Source organism: Gossypium arboreum, chromosome 7 (genome assembly GCF_025698485.1).
Source record: "Gossypium arboreum isolate Shixiya-1 chromosome 7, ASM2569848v2, whole genome shotgun sequence".
In the NCBI taxonomy this organism is placed as follows: Eukaryota; Viridiplantae; Streptophyta; class Magnoliopsida; order Malvales; family Malvaceae; genus Gossypium; species Gossypium arboreum.
In genome coordinates, this window is record NC_069076.1 from 12,435,420 (window position 1) to 12,457,716 (window position 22,297).

Consider the following 22,297-nt stretch of genomic DNA (forward strand, 5'->3'; position numbering starts at 1 on the left):
CATCCCAAGCAACAAATTGGAAACACATACACAAACAAACACAATATTCAAATACAGATTCAGGCATGTTTTCACATACGAAATCAGATGTTTTATCATAACCAAATACGGATACATATACATGTTCAGATATAAATGCAAACACAGGTTTAGATACAGATGTAGACACAAATTCAGATACAAATGCAGTTACAGATCTTACCCCATCCGCTACACACCAACTCTGACCATCTCTTACACATCATATAGGGTATTAATTACTCATCCAACCCTACACACCGCTTAGTGACTATATGTCACTTATATAAGTGCAGCTGAGCTGCCAAATAGAAAAGTTGCGATAATCCGCCAAAATCAATTTGATATGGTCAAGCCAATAAAATTGTAGTTAAGCTGTCATAACAGATATTACGGTTACATCACCCGAAGTTGCAGTAATACTACCAGAATCACACTTTATCACATATCATACACTCACCCCAGAATCAATTATATATGGTTAAGTAGCATTTTCAAATGTTATGATTGCGCCATAAGACTTTCACTGATGGCACATGTTTTTTTCTCAACTCTTTCACTGCTTGATCTAAGATTTCTATTGGCTCTTCTTAAAGCGTCAAATTAGGTAGCGTTTCTATCGCTTCCATAGGTATCACATGAGAAGAATTAGATTGATAACATCGAAGCATTGACACATGAAACATATTATTAATAATTTTCGATTCTGAGGCAATGCCAAATAGTAGATAACTAGTCAAAAATTTTCAATAATTTTATATGACTCAATATATTTTGAACTTAACTTCCTTTTATGACCAGATTGTAAAATTTTTTTCTATGGAAAGACTTTCAAAAATATTGTCACGCAAGGCAAATTCAATTTCTTTCTGCTTCAAGTCAACATACGACATATGTCTATCTAAAATTGCTTTCAATCTGTCTTTTAACAATCTCACTTTATATTCTATTTCTTGCATTATATTTTACTTTACCATCTTTTTCTCACTCAATTCTGACCAACATAGAGGTGTTCTACACCATTGGCCATACAAAATTTCATACATAGCTATTTGAATACTTGATTGAAAACTATTATTATAAACAAGTTTTGCTAAAGGTAAATAACGTTCCCAACTAGTTTCAAACTCAATGATACAAGCTCGTAGTATGTCTTTCAATATTTGGTTAACGCACTTTGATTGACTATCAGATTTGGGATAGAAAGTAGTGCTGAAACTCAACATTGTGCCCAAAGATTCATACAATTGCTTATAGAATAAAGTGAAACAAAGATCTCGATCCAAGATAACAAGAATAGGTGCATCATGAAGTCTTATTATCTCGTGAATATACACCTCGACAAGTTTTTTAAGTGACCAATCTATTCTTACTGTTAGAAAATTAGCAAATTTGGTTAATCGGTCAACTATTATCTAGAGAACATTTCTTTTATTCGGCGAAGTTTGTAAACTAACAACAAAATCCATTGTATTTTGTTCCTATTTCCACTCAGGAATTGAAATTGGTTGAAGAAACTAGAGGGAACTTGATATTCAGCTTTTACTCGTTGACAAGTTAAACACTTTGCAACATATACAACTATTTTTATTTTCATATCCAACTCTTACCCACCTACCCATTCCGTGTCATTAAACCCTTGGAAGAGATATTCGTCCAGTCTTATGCTTACCCTTTTGCCATCACTAGTGAAAGCTACCAAAAACTTTGTTGGAAGCATATGGACAAGTAATAACTGAAAACTAATTTTATTACATACAAATATTACATAATAGAAATACATTTTTTTTATATACTAGTTGCTGCTAGTTTTCTATCTCAAACACTCGTTTCTTCTTCTTCTTTTTTTACTCGCCCCACTAATACTTTCCATACACTATGCTTACATATTTATAGGCTTGGTTAAACCATCTTAGCTTTCTTGATTGTTTTCAAAGTTATCCATTTATTATGGATAAGTATGCTTAAACTCATGCCACATTCATGCTTAGTCAAATTAGTCAAAGATAAGGTTGCCACCTTGTAAGCCATAATTATCCATCATACTTATCCTTTAATATTTCATGAAACTTCCAACAAATTTATCATTATCTTCATCTTAGCCCTTAAGTGATCATCACCAAGCTGCCACATTACTAAGCCAAATTCTACATCCACTCTTGGCTTCAAGCTTTATTGGTTTTGAGAAGTTGATTTGACTTCTAACACTCTCCTCAAACCGAACTTTCATTCCAAGATTTTCTTTGAGTTTATGGAATACGTTCACTTTCAATGATTTCATGAAATTATTTTTCAATTGGTCTTCTATTTGGTAGTAAATTAACTCTACATTTTTATTCTTCACTTGCTTCGTCTATGAGACACTGGATTCTTTGCAAGAGATATTGTGGACTTGTTGTCAATATAAATTGTAATTGGACCTTCTTGTTTAACAGATAATTCACCCAAAATATTCTTCAACTAATTGCTTGACACGCACGTTGAAACAACAATGTATTCTGGTTCACATGTTGAGAGGGTTACTATTTGTTACTTTTTTGATGACCATGAAAATGTTGCAGAATCAATATGAAATAAATATTCAACCAATTTTGAACTTTGTGAGTGTGTATAAAATAAACCATGATCCATCGTATTTTTGACATATATCAAAATTCTCTTTGCTGCAATGAAGTGATCTATTTTTGGCTTCTCTATGTATCTACTAATTATTCTCACTACGTACATGATATATGACTGCGTAATAGTCAAGTACCTTAAACTTTCAACAATACTTTTAAACAACGATGGATTTACCGGTTATCTAGATAAACCAACACTTAATTTCATGCTTGGTTCTATTGGCGTGGCTATCGGCTTGCAATATTTCATTTTGAATTTTCTTAAAATGTATTTTGCATACTTCTTTTGAGACATAAATATTCCATCTTTCATTTGTTTCACTTCAAGTCCAAGAAAGTATGGCATTTCACCAATATTTATCATTTCAAATTCCTTAGTCATAGCTTTCTTAAAGTCATTGAACATACTTGGATTATTTTTCGTGAAAATCATATCATCGACGTATAAGCACACAATCATGATGTCACCAACTCCATTTTTCTTCGTATATAGGGCATGCTCTTATGGGCTTTTTATGAATCTGTTCTTCTGAAAGTATTCATCTATTCTTGTGCTCCATACTCTCGAGGCTTGCTTTAGCCCACATAAAACTTTCTTTTAGCGATAGACTTTGTCTTCCTATCCTTGTTTGCTATATCTAGGTGGTTATTTGATGGTAACTTCTTCTTCTAAGTAGTCATTAATGAATGTTGACTTCACGTCCATATGATAAAATTTTTATTTATTTTGTGTTGCAATTGTCGTGAGAAGCCTTATAGTGTCAATTCTGGAGACCAGAGCAAATACTTCATCATAGTCCACTTAGGTATTTGCTTGTAGCCTTTTGCAACTAGTCTTGTTTTGTATTTCTCCACTTTTCCTTCTTTGTTGGTCTTCGTCTTGTACACCCATTTTACTCTAATTAGACTATGCCGTTCTAGTAGACTTGTTAACTCCCACATGTCATTTCTTCTTATTGCTGCAATTTATTCATCCATTGCCTTTTTTCATTTGACATCTTTAATACCATCTTCATATGTTATTGGACCACATTTTTTCATTACACGATGTTGTACGAGTTGTTGCAATAGGACTTGGTAGAGGGTTTTGATCATCATCTTGTTCATATTGATTGATGAAATCATCTTCTTTGTCATTACTAAAAAATAATCCTTCAGTTTTATTTTCTTATTCGCTCCATCTCCAGTAATCAACTTAATCAAACTCAACGTCTTCTGAAATAATAATTTTCTTGGTGAGAGGGTTGTATAAACTATATGCATTGCTTCTTTTTTCATAACCAATAAAAATACATTTCATTCCTCTTTACAAGCTTATTTCTCGTCTGGTTAGGAACATGAGCATATGTGATGCATCCAAAAATCTTGAGATACCCTACTCCTGGCTTTTGATTGCTCCAGGTTTCATTTGGTGTATTGTATTTCACACTTTTTATTGGACACTGGTTCAAAAAATATCAACACATTGAACAACTTCAGCTTAGAAAGTTCTTGGTAAATGCTTACCTTTAACCATGCTTCTTGCCATATCAAGAATAATACGGTTCTTCCTTTTAGCGACTCCATTTTGTTGTGGCGTGTACATAGTTGTCAATTAATGAATAATTCTTTGCTCCTTGCAGAAGCTTTCAAATAGCTTTGAAGTATAACCATTTCCTCTATCAGTTCTAAGTATCTTAATATAATGTCCATTAAGTTTTTCTACCATAGCTTTGAAGTCGATAAACTTGTCAAATGCTTCTGATTTTTTTAAGAAGATATATCCAACTTTTTCTACTAAAATCATGAGTAAAAGTAAGATAGTACCTGTTTCCACCAAGTGATGGTATATCAAAAGGAATTGCTATGATGGAATGCACTATCTCCAATGGTCTCTTGTCTTGTTGAGATTTTCCAACTTGAAAACTCTGTCTGTGTTGTTTTCCTTTGATGCAAGCTTACACAATTGATCAAGAAGATTAATTTCTAGCAATCCATTTACCATCTTTTCTTTTGTTACTAACTTCAGGCCAGAAAATCCAAGATTCTTGAACCTTAAATGTCATAACCATGAATCATCTTTGATTGCATTCTTCATACACTTCACCTCTCCAGATTTAATATCAATAATGAAAGGATGATTACCTGTCATATCAACTTGGGAAATTAATTCACCATTTTTATTTTTTAGGGCTAATGTGCGATCCTTCATATTTACTTAATATCTTTTTTCTAAAAGTTGTCCAAGGCTGATGATGTTACTTTTTAAAGCTAGTACGTAATAAACATCTGATATGTACTTCTCTCCGTTCTTTTGTGTAATTGTAGCTTTGTCTTTATCTTTGACCGTGGTGTGCGATTCATCTCCAAACATTACTTGTCCGTGAATATTCTCGTCCAACTCTAAAAATAAGTCTTTTCGGCCACACATGTGATTGCTGGCACAATTATCAAGATACTAAATATTTTTATTTGATTTTTCAGTTTCTTTATAAGTGAGGAATACACTAGATTCCACGTTTTCTTTTTCTTTAGCTACTACTACATGATTTTTCTCCTCCACATTGAGAGTTGATCTACATTCATAACTAAAATGACCATATTTATTACAATTATAACATTATATCTGGGATTTATTTTCTTGTTGAAATCTACCTCTACCTCGACCTTGGCCTTGGCCTCGAACTCCTTGTCCACGACTTGACGCCTAACACTCTTCGCTTGTTTGGCCTCTACCATATGATTGATTGCCTCGTTCACGTGTTCATCATCCATCTCTATTTCCACCTTTATATCCTTTACGATTGCTTGTACATTGTCCAAAACTATTGCTAGCTCCACTTTCATCGAACAACAATTGCTTTGCAAGACTTGCTCCAAATTTTCAGTATAATCATTTTTCTTGATTTTATGGTCATGAGCTTGGAGGGAACCCACAAGTTTGTCTATAGATATTTGTGACAGATCTTTTGACTATTCAATGACAACAGCCACATAATCAAATTTGCGTGTTAATTACTGTAATTTTTTTCTATTACTCTTACGTCATCAAGAGTCCTCATTCCTTTTCATTTCAATTACCATTGCTTTCACTCAGGTGACATAATCAACAATATGTTCTAAAAATTTCATTTTTAACGTCTTAAATTCGACTCTGAGGGTTTGTAAATGTACTTTTTTTTTTTGCTTTTTCCATTCTTTGAAGGGATTTTTGCTAAATTCCTCATACTTTGTTTGATATCTTTGCCTCTAAAAAATTTTCAAAGGTTGATTCATCAACATATTGAAAAATAAAGAACAATGCCCTCTTATCCTTTTTACGATTTTTTCAATGCTTTTTTTTTCTTCATTTGTCAAAGCCGCTTTGACACCTGCATTTTCGAGTTCGACATATATTTCTTCGGCAACATTCCAATAATTTTAAGAGTCAAGCAAATGCTTCATTTGGATGCTCCAATTGTCATAATTGTCTTTGCTAATTTTGAGATTTGCAGTTGAATCATGTTTGTCATTGTGGCATTAATACAAATCTAGCTCTGATACCACTTGTTGAAAGTGTATGAACAATTAATAACTGAAAATTAATTTTATTACACACAAATATTACACAATATAAATACAATTTTTTCTCTCTACACTAGCTGTTGCTAGTTTTCTATCTCACACACTCTCTTTTCTTCTTCTTTTACTTACACCGCTTACACTTTCCATACACACTATGCTTACATATTTATAGGCTTGGTTAAATTGTTTTAGCCTTGTTTATTTGTTTTCAGACTTATCCATTTATTATGAATAAGTATGCTTCAGCTTATGCCACATTCATGCTTAGTCAAAGATAAGGTTGCTACCTTGCAAGTCATAATTATCCATCACCCTGTTTCCGTAAACTTCCAGGAAATTTATCATTATCTTCATCTTAGTCCTTAAGTAATTGTCACCAAGCTGCCACATTACTAAGGCAAATTGAACAACTTCATCGAACAACATGAAGAAGAAGTTGTTCGTCGCGGCATGGAAGACTTTGACTTCCCAAATCCAAAGCCTTCCATAACTTGATCTTCGTCCTTGGGTTCAATGCGTTTGGTGGTTTCACATTGTTTTTGCCGACGTTGCTCAATGCTGTAACTAGTGATAAAACTGAGTTACAAGCTAAGCTAAGAGAAGAAGTGAGAAAACTAGCTGAGCTATCAACGAGATTGAGTTTTGAGTCGGTGAAAGAGATGGAGTTGGTGAACTCTGTTGTTTACGAAACATTGCAGTTCAACCCGCCCATTGTGCTTCGATATGCACGAGCGGGAAGGATTTTGAACTCATTTCTCATGACTCAGTTGTTAGCATTAAAAAGGGGGAGCTGTTGTGTGGGTATCAACCTTTGGCTAAGAGAGATGGTAAATTTTATGATGAACCGGAGAATTTTAAGGCGGACCGGTTCGTGGGGAAAGGGAAGGAATTTGTTGAGTTTTTCACACAGGATGAATAACAAATCTATTTTACCCGGGTAAAGTATGAACAACTTGTTGAAACTGGAGCAACAAAGTATTATACAGGTAAAGTATGTGTTCGGGCCGATCAAATGATCAAGAACAAAACAAAGAAATTTTGTGTTTGAAAGCTCAAAATGAAGCAAAACGGATGAACAAAGATGAGAGAACAAGTTGGCTATGCTTGTTACTTCACTCATAAAAAAAATGATACATAAGAAGATGGGTTACATAGAAAGAAAACAAAGCTTACTTGTGCAAGTATCTAAGTCGTAAAATCAGATAATGACCTCTAAAATGATCGCTAAATCAACTAAGAACATAATTAATCTTAGCTGGACATTACATAAAAGATAACAAACAAATTAACAAAAGTCAACTATTACAAAAGTGGTTCTTCAACCGGATTACACCATGGACATTTCAATGCCTCAGCTGGACTACTTGGTCATTTGCATGCTCGTGCATGATTGTATGGTAGCATGCATGTTGCTACTGTAGTTGCCACCTTTGAACACTCCTCCTTGGCTACAAGGCAGCAAGCTCCAATCTCTTTCCTAAAACATTCAAACCTTCCAAAAGCTAATGGCTTGGTCAGAACATCAGCAAGCTGATCCCTCGAACAACAATGTACCAAGCAGATTTCCTTAGCAAGTTCAGCTTCTCTTACAAAGTGATACTTGATCTTGAAATGTTTTGTTTTGCCATGGAACACAGGGTTCTTGGCAATGGCAATAGCAGACTGGTTGTCAACCTTGATTTTAGTTGCTTCCATCTGTCTAGCATTTAAATCATCCAACAACTTTCTAAGCCAAATGGCTTAGTTAACAGCAGTAGCAGCTGCAATATACTCAGCCTCTGCAGTGGATTGAGCTACTGTTTGTTGCTTCTTTGAACTCCAACTGAAAACACTTGATCCTAGACTGAAGAAGTAGCCTGATGTGCTCTTCATGTCATCAACTGAACCAGGCCAGTCACTATCTGAATAGCCAACAAGTTTTAGCTCCTTTGACCTTCCAAACTTTACACCAAAATTCAAAGTCCCTTTGACATATCTTAGGACCCTCTTTGCTGTTTTAAAATGTGCAACATTGCAGCAGTGCATGAACTTTGAGAGTAAGCCAACAACATATAGGATGTCTGGCCTTATTGCTGTTAGGTAAAGCAAGCAAGCAACCAAACTCCTGTACCCCCTTTCATCAACTCGATCGTGCTCACTTGTGCTTGACAGCTTCTCTCCTAGTGCAACTGGTGTGCTAGCAGGCTTGCACTTTGACATGCTGAATTTGCTTATAACTTTTAATGCAAAGGCTTGCTGGCTTATAAAAATTCCTTGTTCTCCCTGATTTACCTCCATACCAAGGAAGTATGTCATCAGACCAAGATCAGTCATCTCAAAAATGTCTTGCCTTTGCCTCTTAAAGTTTTCAATCAGCTCATCTTTGCTGCCAGTGACTAGCAGATCATCAACATATAATGACACAATCAGCAGTGTCTCCTTTTCATCCTTCTTTACATAAAGAGTGGGCTCACTTATGCTTTTTGTGAACCCGAGCCTTGACAAGTAGGCATCAATTCTATCATACTAGGCTCTTGGAGCCTGTTTCAAGCCATACAAGGCCTTCTTGAGCCTATAGACTTTATGTTCCTCACCAGAGACCTCAAACCCTTCAGGCTGCTCAATGAAGATTTCTTCTTTGAGAAATCCATTTAAAAAAGCTGATTTCACATCTAATTGGTGCACTTTCCACTGTTTCTGAGCTGCCAAGGCAAATAGCAGCCTTATAGTGTCCAACCTTGCAACAGGTGCAAAGGTTTCAAAGAAATCGACCCCTTGCTGCTGACTGTAGCCCTTTACAACCAACCTGACCTTGTGTTTGTTCAGAGACCCATCTGAATTTGTCTTGGTCCTGAACACCCATTTAACACCAATGACTTTTCTATTTTCTGGCCTATTGACCAGCTCCCAAGTGTCATTCTTCCTAATCATCTTGATTCAACCTCCATAGCCTCTTACCAAGATTTCTCTTTTCTGACTTCAAAGATAGCAGGATGGCTCAGCTATGGTCATGGCACATCTTTCATAGACATCTGCCAAAGTTCTAGTGCCTCGAATAGGTACATCATCATAGTCATCTTCAACTTCAGCTTCAGTTTCAGTAGGCTGCAGGTCAGGACTATTTTGATCTTCCTCAAGTAGGCTTGCATTAGTTCCATCCCATTTCCAATACCCTTCTTCATTGAACTTTACATCTCTGCTCACAATGATCTTCTTGGTCAATGGATCAAAGATCCTATAACCTTTCTTCACACTGCTGTAGCCTACAAACACCCCTGGCATGGACCTTTTTTCAAGCTTAGTTCTTTTCTGTGTTGGAACCAGTACATAGCACAAACAACCAAATACCCTCAGGTGTGACATTGTTGGTTTTTGTCCAAACCAGGCTTCAAAGGGTGTTTTTCCTTTCACTGCATTAGTTGGAAGTCTGTTTAGCAAGTAAACTGAAGTGTTCACTGCCTCAGCCCAAAAATTGTTAGGCATTTTAGCCTCAAACAAAAGGCACCTGGCCATATCAAGAACTATTCTGTTCTTCCTCTCACAGACACCATTTTGCTGTGGTGTGTAGATGGTTGTCAGCTGATGAAGAATTCCAGCATCATCACATATCTTTTGGAACCTTTGAGATACATACTCAGTCCCATTATCTAACCTTAAGCATTTCAGCTTACAGTTGGCTTGGTTTTCAGCCAAAGCCTTAAATTTGCAAAAGAGGTCAACAACATCTGACTTTTGCTTCAAAAAGGTTACCCAACAGAACCTACTGAAATCATCAATAAAGAGTGCAAAGTACCTGTTCCCATTTGGGGAAGTGGTCTTCATGGGTCCACAAATGTCTGTATGAACCAACTGGAGCCTCTCTTGAGCTCTCCACGCTTTGTTTGCAGGAAATAGCAGTCTGGTCTGCTTGCCAAGCTGACAGACTTCACACACATCTTTCTTTGGCTCAACGCAGGACATGTCTTCAACCAGACTCATTTTGTGCAGTAGGCCAAGTGACTTGTAGTTCACATGGCCTAGCCTCCTATGCCACAAACTTGACTCATCAGCCTGAGCCACATGTGTCTTCGGCTCTAGCTGATTGACATCCAAAGTGAAACTTCGATCACTCATGGCTACTGTTACTAACACTTGGTTAACAGCATCTTTGATCACACACACCTTGTCTTCAAAAATGAGAGGATACCCCTTCTCCAGTAGCTGACCAACACTCAACAAATTTTGGTCAATGTCAGGTACATAAAGAACCTCAGAAATAGTTTTGTTACCTGACTTTGTGTCGATCACAACCTTGCCTTTGCCTTTGGCCTCTATGAGCTCACCATTCCCTACTCTGACTTTGGTCACAAAGGTGGTGTCTAGCTCCTTGAACATGCTTCTGTTTGAAGCCATGTGATGAGTACACCCACTATCAATCAACCACATCTTGCTAACCTTGCTCGAGCTTGCAAAACAAGAAGCTGTGAAGACATGCTCTTCTTGTGCTTCAACATCTTCAACAGTCTGAGCTTGATTTTGATGGTGTAGCTGTGGTTTTGGTTTGTTTTTACACACCTTTTCAATGTGTCCAAGTTGTTTGCACCCTTTGCAATCGAATGTCGCTTGTACCAAAGTAGATATTTTCAAGGTGATTGGTCTTCTTGCAATGAGCACAAGGTGGAAACTTTCTTTTGGTGGCTTCCTTCTTGCCTTTGTCCTTCTTTTCTGTCCAAGGCTTCTTGCCTTTGAAGTTTGAGCTCGAGTTTGAGCCTTCTCTGCCTCTGGCCTGAAAAGCTTCCTCAGAATACTCCTCCATTCTGTTTGCCCTTCTTTGCTCTTGTGCATAGAGAGCATTTATCAAATCTGTCAATGGAATAGTTGATAGGTCCCTCGAGTCCTCCAAGGAAGAGATCTTTGATTCATACTTCTCTGGCAGGGTTGTTATGACTTTTTCAACTACCCTTTGGTCACTAAAATCATCTCCAAGCAATCTTATGTTGTTGACAGTGGCCATTATCCTGTCAGCATACTGCTTGACAGTCTCTGACTCCTTCATCCTTAGATTCTTAAAGTCTCTTCTTAGGTTTATTAGCTGCTGTTGCCTAGTCTTCTCAGATCCTTGAAACTCCTCCTTGAGTTTGTCCCATGCTTGCTTTGGACTGTCACATGCCATTATCATTGTGAAGATCACATCTGAAACTCCACTTTGAAGGCATGACATGGCCTTGTACTTCTTTGCACAGTCTTCATTATACTGACTGATCTGAGCAATGGTCGGGTTTGCTCTTAGGGGAGGTGGCTCAGTGTCATTTTGGACCACATTCCACAGGTCATGTGCCTACAGATATGTCCTCATTTTCACAGCCCAGATGTTGTAATTTTCACCAGCAAAAACAGGTGGTGGTGGTGGTGAGAAGCTCATACTTGCAGCAACTAAAAAACTGACCAACAACAAAAGCTCCTACTTCTTTCTTTCAAACACGAGTCAGCCACAAACTGTGCACAACCAAGGCCCTCAAAGACAACAAGCTCTTGATACCATTTGTTGAGTTTTTCACACAGGATGAATAACAAATCTATTTTACCCGGGTAAAGTATGAACAACTTGTTGAAACTGGAGCAACAAAGTATTATACCTGGGTAAAGTATGTGTTAAGTTTCAATCAAATGATCAAGACCAAAACAAAGAAATTTTGTGTTTGAAACTCAAAATAGAAGCAAAAACGGATGAACAAAGATGAGAGAACAAGTTGGCTATGCTTGTTACTTCACTCATAAAAAAAATGATACATAAGAAGATGGGTTACATAGAAAGAAAACAAAGCTTGCTTGTGCAAGTATCTAAGCTGTAAAATCAGCATAATGACCTCTAAAAATGACTGCTAAATCAGCTAAGAACATAATTAATCTTAGCTGGACATTACATAAAAAGATAACAAGCAAATTAACAAAAGTCAACTATTACAAAAATGGTTCTTCAACCGGATTACACCATGGACATTTCAATGCCTCAGCTGGACTACTTGGTCACTTGCATGCTCGTGCATGATTGCATGGTAGCATGCATGTTGTTGCTGTAGTTGCCACCTTTGAACAGAATTGCTAAGTTACTTGTGATCGAATGGACCACAGACCAGGTCGCCTAGTGAATTGGATAGCAATGTGCAGCAAAGGATTATGTGACTATGTCAGCTACATTAATTCTAGCTGACGTGTTGAAAAGGTATGATTCAATTAGTGGGGGTTCTGGCAAAATCACAGCCGTTGAAAAAGCCAAGTAATTTGCACTTAACAAAAGCAAATATTACAAAAGACAATTTTCAAATCTTTATGTATCAAAACGTGAATTTCAGTCTTAATCCACTTCGTTACGTAATCAGTTTTCAAACATAGCATTACAAATCATTACAAATTTAAAATTTTCAAACTCTCAATTTTATTAAATTTAGCCTATTTCCAATGGAGAACAAGTTTTTAATGTAATAAATAGTACCAGATCCGATGGACGAGCGAGCCATTGATTTTTAATTGCTCTCTGGTCATACAAATCTGTTCCACAAGTCAATGTTTTTTTCACTAAAAATTAATCCATTTGATTATATAAATCTACTACTTGAAACTCATGTGAAGACAAATTGATTAAAACTGAAAAAATAACTCAAATTCAACATCAATGTGAAGGGCGACGGATTGATAATATCGTGCACAAAGTCTCCTACGACCATTGAGACGTCTATAATATAGTCTCCATCAAAATCAAGTGATTTGGCCTGTAATACTCAATGTCATCTAACACCGATATATTCAAATTTATTTTTTATATATATTCCATATAGATATAGTAAAGACAGAGATTATGCATTGTATCTGTAAACACAAAATATTAAGGGTAATTAACTAGCAGCCATTACGTAGTTGTTTTTGGCCTACATAACCATCCCTATACACCTACAGTACAGTTCTATAGGGTAATATCTTAGAGTATAGGGTATTGATATTGTATATTGTATGTTCCCCAGTCACTGCCTTGCCCAGTCTGAATACCGTAACCATCATGGAATGGACAGCCCGGGTGAGTCGCTGCTTGTTGGTGGCTCATCGGTACAGTGGATTGTACAACTCTTGCTGGTCCTTAAATTGCAAACCAATTGTCGTAGGTCAGCAAGGACTTTTGGATCACTCTGCAAAAGGAATTGAATATAATGTATAAGGTTTAGGGTTTAACCATTCTAATTCGCATGTGTTCATATGCACGAAATGAAGTTTTGAAGCTTACCCGAATGATGTTAGCATATTTGTGATCTAAAAACTTCCATGGAACGTAGCTCGACAATTGTGGCCTTGTCCTAAACACGGAGTTTCATCCATTAAAGAATGAACTGATAAGATTAAAACATGTGTTTTTAGCTAACCTTTTATTTTCGGAGAGCCTGAGGTAACATCCAATGATGTTTTTGAGGAGCTGAGGCAAATTTTCTGCATCATCTTCAGTAAGGTTTTCAACCAATTTTCCCAAACATTGGGATACTGAGAGATATCGTTCAGCAAGAATGAAACAGTACTTGAGCCCTTTCTCACTTAGTAAGATTCTGTAAATTATAAATGTGGACACCTACCATCCATTATTGTATTAGCAGCTGATAATGTTAAACATATTAGCATCAAGAATATAACTAAGAATCTTGCATGTCTAAGATATAGTAACGCCATAGATGATACAATTATGGTGCTGAAAATTACAATGTCTTATAAGCTCATTGGTTTATTCCCAAAGCTGTTTACTTTTTTCCTTAGTTTCATTTTCATGGGCTTCTTAAGATTTTATTGCTTTGATTTTTACATTGAAAATGTGAAATAACGGTAGCCACAACATCACATGGTATCTAAAAAGTAAGTTACCCTGGATTTTTCTTTTCCCCTAACTCCAGAATCCAAGTAATATATATAGTTATGTACAATTTTTCCCCCTAATAGTTTTTTTAAGGCAGAAAAAAAATTAAAATTAATATATCATTTGGTACTTATATTTGACCTTAATGTTCAATTTTGATTGCTGAATTCTTTTTATACTCGAGTTTTTTTTTTGTCTCGTACAAATACCTATTGTACAAGCCCAATTTGGGCCCAAACCTAAGCCCAACAGTAACCTAAAAACACCAAAACCAAAGGAACGAAAACCCTAGCCGCCAGCATGTGCTCCCCACCCCTCTGCTCCACCACCGACGCCTGCAAGTGGTCTCTGCTCCACTACCGTCTGCCTGTGATAACAATAGGAGAATAGACAAATTGTAATAAAAAAAAAACATGAAATGGCTATATAAAGCCGAATCAAAAAACCATGGGGGGATCGGCTTTTTTTTAGAAATAATATTAGATTCGAAAACAAAATACAAAGCAGAGAACAGATCCAGCAATACCAAAAGCAAAAAAACAGTCCTAACAGAGAAGCAAAAATCCAATAAGCCGAAGGTGATTATCATCAATTTCTTTCCCCTTTTTTAGCCTATTTACCCATATACACCTACATATTATAAATACAAAAAAAAACGCAAAAAAAAAAAAAAATACCTTTTTCGAAATGTCGGCCACCGTGCACGGTGGCCGGCGACGGTGGCACACGGCGTTCCGGCGACCGGCCGGCGATCGGCCCCCCCTGGCCGAAAATCGCCCCTCTCCCCTCTCTCCCTCTTTTTTTCTTTCCTCAGCAGCTGAAATGATTTTTTAGAAATTTTCAGGCTTTTATAGTTTACTAAAACGGCACCGTTTTGGTGCCCAGTTTAAAACGCAAAACGACGCCGTTTCACGTGACCCGCGCGCAACCCGACCCGACGCCTGAGGATCCGCGTGTTTTTGGACTGAGGGGTTATTTGCGCCCTCAGTCCTTCCGCTTTATAGGCTTAGTTCAATAAGGTCTCGTACTGTTTCCTTTTACTTTAATTTTACCCCTATAATTTTGCTTCTGTTCCATTTTAGTCCTATATAAAACGTTGTGTTTTGGGGGAGGGATATTTTCCCTTTAGTCCCTCCCGGTTGCTCGCGATCCAATTAATCCCTTTTCTTTTATTTATTTTAAATTTGCCTCAAGATTCCATTTTAATTCGATTTAGTCCTTTCTTTTTATTTTTCCTCATTATGCTAATTTAATTGTAATATTATTTATTGTATTTTATTATGGTTGTATCTTTATTAATGGCTTACTATTTTCGTTTTTATTTAATACTTATAAATATATGTTATAAAAGTATTATTAATAGTTTTAATAATATAATTCTTACTAATATATTTGTATGTCACCTAGGTATTTTCTAATATATACGTGTTATGCTCCATGTTATGTATATATGTGTTAATATTATATTTTGTTTATATTTTTTATACATAGGTATATATATGTATATTCCTCATTTTAATACTATGTATATATTTTGATATATTACGTGTATGTTTTGTTTTGTATACTATGTATATATTACGTATATGCCTTTAATATTATTAGGTATTTATTTATATATATATTTATATAATTTATAATAATTGTTTTTTTACATTATTACCATTTCTAATATATATATGTATATGCCTTTATATATAGTATGCATATATCGCTCGTATTATTAGTTATGTATATATCTTTATATTTTTATAAATATCATATGTATATATATATATATATATTTTAATATATTATGTATATTGTGTACATACTATCATGTACTCATTTTAACATAAATGTATATATCTAGGTAATATCATTAATATTTATTCTTAACATTATTATCATTTTTAGCATGTATATACTATGTAAATATTTTAAATATTACATTTTATTATGTATACATATATGGATATGTTTTTATATATTATGTGTATATATATATTTTAATATTATATTTTTATTGTTATACATATACCTTAATACTATATCATTTATATGTTTTCATTTCTCATGTTATCTTACGTTTATGTTTTAAACTATATCTTGTATATTAATATCATCCACATCATTTTTCATTATGTTTTACGTATATATATTGTAAATATCATATTATTCATATTTTTATAACTATTATGTGCTTATTTCACATATGTATCCCGTATATATATTTTTAATGTTATATATACTTTTATTTCTATTATTACGTATATATTTTAATACCATATATATTATTATCATTCAATGCTATTATTATTTATATTACTATTTTTGTTATCGTTTTCGTTGCCATTGTCATTTTTATTTTTATTTTGCCATGTTTTATTTATTTTTTATTCGATCATTTGTCTTATGCTCGTGTTTTATGTTTTTATATTGCTAGCCTTGTTTTCATCTTTTTATAATCGCTTATATCATTGTTATTGATACTGTCACACTCATTATTGTGTATTAGCACCATGATTTGGTTTTATGTTTTTACAATAAATCACACCATATTTTTCACTCGAATACCTTAAAATAATTCCTTCATAAAAGTAACATTCCGTATTTGGTAATTCGAGACAATCGTGCCCTAACTTACTGGGTTTCGATTTTTCTCCTTTAACCTAAATAACGGAATACTCTTTTAAATCACGACATGAGTTTTGAAAAATGCTTATTCTCGGAGATACGAGATGTTGTGCCCTAACTTACTGGGTATGGCATTTTGTTACCTCGAAATAAGATTTTTGCAAGAAAAGGCAATATTCGGTGTTCGGAAATTCGAGGAAACGTGCCCTAACTTACTGGGTTTCGATTTTCCTCGTTCACCTTAACTAACTGAATAACCTTTTGAAATACACGAATTTTTATATAAAAGGCAAGCTCGCTCTCGAAAATTCAAGATGTCGTGTCCTAACTTACTGGATGTGACATTTTATATTGTGAGAAGAGAAGGTCCTTAACATTTGAGCATTTTCTTTACAAAGAGGGATCGTATTTTAAATTTTTTCAAGTTTTCAAATTTTCGACACTAAGACACTAATTAATCAACTAGGTACCAATTTTTGGGCGTTACGAGGGTGCTAATCCTTCCTCGTGCGTAACCGACTCCCGAACCTATTTTCTTGATTTACGTGGACCAAAATCGTTGTTTAAATAAATCAAACCATTTATTAAAAACAACCACTTTTACAAGGTGATCCAATCACACCTAAAAAGATTGGTGGCGACTCCCAGTTTTTTTTCGTTTTCATTTTCAAAATCCAAGTCGATTCCCGTTTTTTAAAAAAAAATGGTTACGACACCTATATTTAATTTTAATATTTATTTTGGTACCTAGGTTTGGCTTCTGTTCAATTTTTGTATCCAAAGTAAACATCATGTGGACTAATAAATATTTGACATATGTGTTCTAGTAAAAAAAATAGGTATTTAATTGAGGAAAAAAAATTTTAGTACCAAATTGAACATTAAAGTTAAACATAAATATTTGTATGAGACAAAGAAAAACTCAAGTATTAATTTGACAAAAGTCAGATACTAAACTAAATATTGAAACCAAGCTCAGATACCAAATTGAGGAAACAAAAACTCAGATATCGAATTAAATATTGAAACTATATATAGGTATGAAATATTAACCCAAAATTTATCAGCAAGGGGCCTGAAAATAATGTCAAAATTGTAACTTTCCAATAAAATAATGTCTTTTTTTAAGTATAACCTCAAGTCACTAGTCATGTTGGTTTTAGTTCATATCCATTGTTGTTAACATTGATGACATGAGTACGAACATAAAAAGAAAAAACAAAAAAGTGAAGAAACAAGTGAAACATTTATAGGTTTGTATATTAGAAGAAAGTGCAGTGACTCACTGTTCTTGACAATGTTTTGCCAACCTCCATGCAGCGTAGGCAACTGGGAAATATTTGAGTTGAAAGCAAGTACTCTATCACTTCTGGATCCTGTACCTGCATAGTTCCAAAACTCCATCATCATTAGTACTAATCATAGTAACTGGGGAAAAAATATTTAATTCAAGTCATCATGACCTCTATGTATGAATTCTGCCAGAAGTTGACAGGGGAAAGAAGAACAGAAGGTGTTAGGTGGAGCTACCTTTGCTAGGGACCCTATCACACCTAAGCTGGTAATCCTTAGACATTCATAGCTCCTTTCATTATTCATGGTGTTCAAGAAGGGATAAAGATACACTGGCATTGTAGCTACAAAAGAAGTATTTATTTCAATTAGAGTAGCCAACAATAATCGAATTTGATGACTCAAAAGTGAAGTTACCTCTGATAAATAGAATCCTTGTATTAGGGTGAGAAGCTACAGACTATAAAAATACAAAGATTGATGTCATTAAGATTTTCATACAACTGAAATTTAATAAAATCTATAAATACAAACTTTACTGATCTGAAAACAAAGGCAGGCTCACTTTTGAGATTCTTAACATATAAAAACAAAAATGTAGAAGAGTGGACCTGGAAAAGGGCTATAGCATTGCAAACTTGTGTTACAGCTCTTTCAGTAAGGCCGTCGGATAACAGTGGACGGTAAGCTGAAGTTATTATCTGAATAATGAACAGTTATATAAATCGATTTACTACAGAATTGGTGTGACCAATGTATCTATAAACAAAGCTTTGAAGTTTATGATTTTCTTAGAGACTAACTTGGTCTGGTAGATGAATATGACTACTCTACGGATGAATGAAGAAAAATTTAGGGTGGATTCGAATGATGAAAAATATTTTTTGTATTTTTTTTTATGTTTATTTCATGAAAAACAGTTTGAGTAATAGAAAATGACTTGTAAAATAACGGAAAGTTTAAATCATTTATCTTGCAAATTGATTAACCCTTTTAAAAAGTGTAATTCATTTTTAGTAAAACAAATCTAATCTATATACCTAAAACATTAAAAATGAAATCTAGAAGTATATGATGTAAATATGCTTCTTTTTTTTTCCTTTAATTGTACCTCCACTCATGCTCAAATATGTTCTAGAAGTAACATAGAATTAAATAGCAAGACCTACCTTCAAAAGGACACGCATAGTACCAAAAGAATTCCATAACAGCACTGCCAAATTGCCATAAGCCAGTCTATTCTGTAAAGAGAAGAAAAGATTACAAATGAGCAGCCATTTCTTAGAATTTAGAACTTGAAAAGTTAAAAAAAAAAAAAAAAAGAGTAACTATCATGAAAGAGAGAGCACTGTTTGAATATCAAACTCAAGTCATCTATACATGAATGTATGTATTCAGGTTGGTAAAATCTTTATTACTCTAACTCATAGTTATATGAAGATCTAATTTAATTAGAATTTTGCCCTTTTCAAGATTTCAAATAAAGTTTATATGGAATTTTCTTAATTATTCTTTGATAAAAAACATATATTGATTATAAAAATTTAAAAAGTATGACAGCTAATATTTTGAAATATTAAAATGGTTCTACCATATTTCTTTATTAAATCAAAAAGAAAATAAAGACCCCAGAATTGATTAGTCTTTTATTTTGTATATTGTTGTCTTATGTGCATGTTCTAACTTTTTGTATGCCTTTTGAGTTATTTGATCATTTTCTTTTCCCAAAAAATCAAAAAGGTAGTTAAGAAGAAAAAATAAAAGTAAAGGTGTCTATACCTTGCAAAGAACATCAAGTGATTGGTCTCGAGTTTCTTCAGAAGCAAGCCTTTGAATCAAATATCTGACTCTAGCAGGAGGGTTGGAAGTGACTGGAGCAGTCGCACCTGAAATCATTTTCTCCGATGAGAGATGAGAGAAGAGATTGGAAAATATGTTACAGAAATATTGAAACTCCAGGTGATATCTTCTTGTATGTCTAGCAATAAAATTTCAGATACTGCATTTATTAGTATGAGCCGCACAAGGAAATAACCAAACAAAAAATGATAAAGCAAGGGAGTCATGTGTTTTTTTCTAAACATACACTCAAACTCATATTCACAAACTTGTCGTTTTGCGAATGGTGATAAATGTATTAACCTATTATGATAACAAACCGTAAGTGTTTTATTTTAAAGGCTCAACTAAGGATGAAAAGGAATTTGAAATAAACTTATTTCGATTTGATTGGTGAAGTTCGGATTATTTTTCAAATTAGGTTATGAATGGATTGAGTCGGGTCAAATTTATTTTAGTATATATTTTAGTATACTAGTATAAGTTGTACAAGGAAATAACCAAACAAAAAATGATAAAAACAAGAAATTAAGTCGTACTTTTTTTTTTCAAAACACACACTCATATTCTTAGTTTACTTTTCTATCTTTCTTGATTTTTTTCATTTTGTGAATGGTGACAAAGGTATTATTTAGGAGTAGTTAATAAACTAATTTGGTACTTAAGTTTAGTTTTAATGTTCAAATTGATACCCAAACCAAATAACCCAATGAATGTTTGATATATACACTCTAGTAAAAAAAAACAGGGGTAGTTAATTGGGAAAAAATAAAAGCCCAAATGTCAAATTAAACATTGAAGCTAAACTCAAGTTCTTAAATAGGCCAAAGAAAAACTAAAGTATCAAATTAAAAAAAAAAACTAAGGTACCAAAGTAAACATTAAAGTCAAACTTAGGTACAAAATTGATACAAAAACTTAAGTACCAAATTGAATATTGAACCCAAACTGAGGCACCAAGTAATATATTAACCCTATTTAGGATAACAAAGACCATAAAAGTTTTCTTTAAAAGGTTTAACTAGTTATGAAAAAAATTCAAAATCTACATTTTTCGATACAATTGATTAGCGTTCAACTCTTTTTCAAATTGGGTTCAAAATGGATCTAGTCAAGTTGAGTTAATTTTAAAAAATATTTGAGAATGGGTTAGATTTGGTCTTGGCCTAAATCTGTCTAGGGGTGAGCATTTGACCGAAACAAAAGAAAAACTTTTGAGTTAATTGAGTTGATAAATTCTATTTTATCATCCTAACTTGATTTGAAATTTTCTCAGGTCGGGTTGAGTGAGATGAAATTTGAATCGAATCAAATCAAATACATTTGTTCTAGTTAAATTTAAAAAAATTAACTTTGGGTCCTTGTAACCATTATCATCCACCACAATTAAATTTGTTATTAACTTTGAGCTCATCATAATTTATTTATTAATCTTTTATATACGGGGTTAACTTCTTTACTTGCTTAGTTGTTTCAATTATCTTCTGATTTTTCTCACTATGTATTTTGAAATAAAAAAATATTAAATATAAAAATGTGATTTTTTTTAATAAAAGTAATTTTAAAGATAAAATGTGAAATTGATACAAACATAAAATTTTAACATGAATATTTTATGGCATCATCAATAATTCAATTTTAACGATGTTTGGTGGGGGAGTCAGTGACCGTTTGCGACACAAAAAGTATGGCTGAAAGATTGGCTAATTTTGGACTCAGGGAGTTATCTGTTAAGAGAATTCAAGGAAGATTTTTCTAATAAAAGTCCCGGATGAGGAGTTTATGGAAGTTCTAAAGCAAAATGATTGCACTTATCTAAAGGAATGCTTTATAAAAATTGAACCATGGTCGGAAAAGAGATTATTGTCAGAGAGGGTGGCATGGATTGACGTCGCAGGAATCCCATTACATTGTTGGAATTATGAGATTTTTAAAAAGAGTGGCAGATCTCTGGGGCAAGATGATATCAATGGGAGAAAATTGGAATAATACAAGCAATTTTGAGAGGATGGAGATGCTGATATCGATGAACCAGCCATACCAGATTGATGAGTTGATAATTATGGAGGTCGGAGATGGTAAGTTTCCGATCAGGATCAAAGAAAGAGGATTGACAGAATTGAAAAATAAGAATTTAATGAAAGTTAGGGGCCAGCCAGAGGAGGAGGGAGGAGAAACACCGGAAGCTGGGTCGAGGATTGGATCAGAATCGAAACAATTTTTGAAGGTTAGTCGAAATGACGTGAGGGTGCTTTAAATGCTATTAGTCTTGAAGAAAGTGAAATAGAAAAAGATGGCAAGGGATTGTCTGCGGAAGTAATAATGACAGAAGAAAATTTAATTGGGTATAAAGAAATAATTTCTGTTGGGGTTGAAATACATGATAGAGAATTGGATAGGGCTAAGGAGGATATGATAAATATGGGCCTGCAAATTCAAGTGGACCCGAAAGAAGGGCATGTCCAGCAAAAGAGTTTGGATCTGAGAGTGGGTTCAAAAGGTGAAGAAATGCAGATCC

The 22,297-nt window shown here is 34.1% G+C and overlaps 1 protein-coding gene, 1 long non-coding RNA gene and 1 pseudogene across 2 annotated transcripts; 1 reads left to right on the top strand and 2 right to left on the bottom strand.

Annotated features, from left to right (window-relative positions):
* Nucleotides 1-1,621: 1,621 nt before the first annotated feature.
* On the top strand, nt 1,622-12,421 carry LOC108488493 (probable inactive linolenate hydroperoxide lyase; annotated as a pseudogene).
* Nucleotides 12,422-14,161: 1,740 nt separating this feature from the next.
* On the bottom strand, nt 14,162-14,849 carry LOC128295267 (uncharacterized). Its single transcript, XR_008285614.1, has 2 exons — nt 14,709-14,849; nt 14,162-14,398 (listed from the first exon to the last, which is right to left on the bottom strand). It is a non-coding gene; the product is annotated as an uncharacterized LOC128295267 (long non-coding RNA).
* A 2,886-nt stretch (nt 14,850-17,735) lies between these two features.
* On the bottom strand, nt 17,736-19,965 carry LOC108486637 (cell differentiation protein rcd1-like). The gene is made up of 6 exons (XM_017790801.2): nt 19,720-19,965; nt 19,110-19,181; nt 18,552-18,641; nt 18,358-18,400; nt 18,178-18,284; nt 17,736-18,029 (listed from the first exon to the last, which is right to left on the bottom strand). The coding sequence occupies exons 1-6, from the start codon at nt 19,834-19,836 to the stop codon at nt 17,910-17,912; spliced, it is 549 nt and encodes a 182-aa protein (XP_017646290.2). The 5' UTR covers nt 19,837-19,965; the 3' UTR covers nt 17,736-17,909.
* Nucleotides 19,966-22,297: the final 2,332 nt, after the last annotated feature.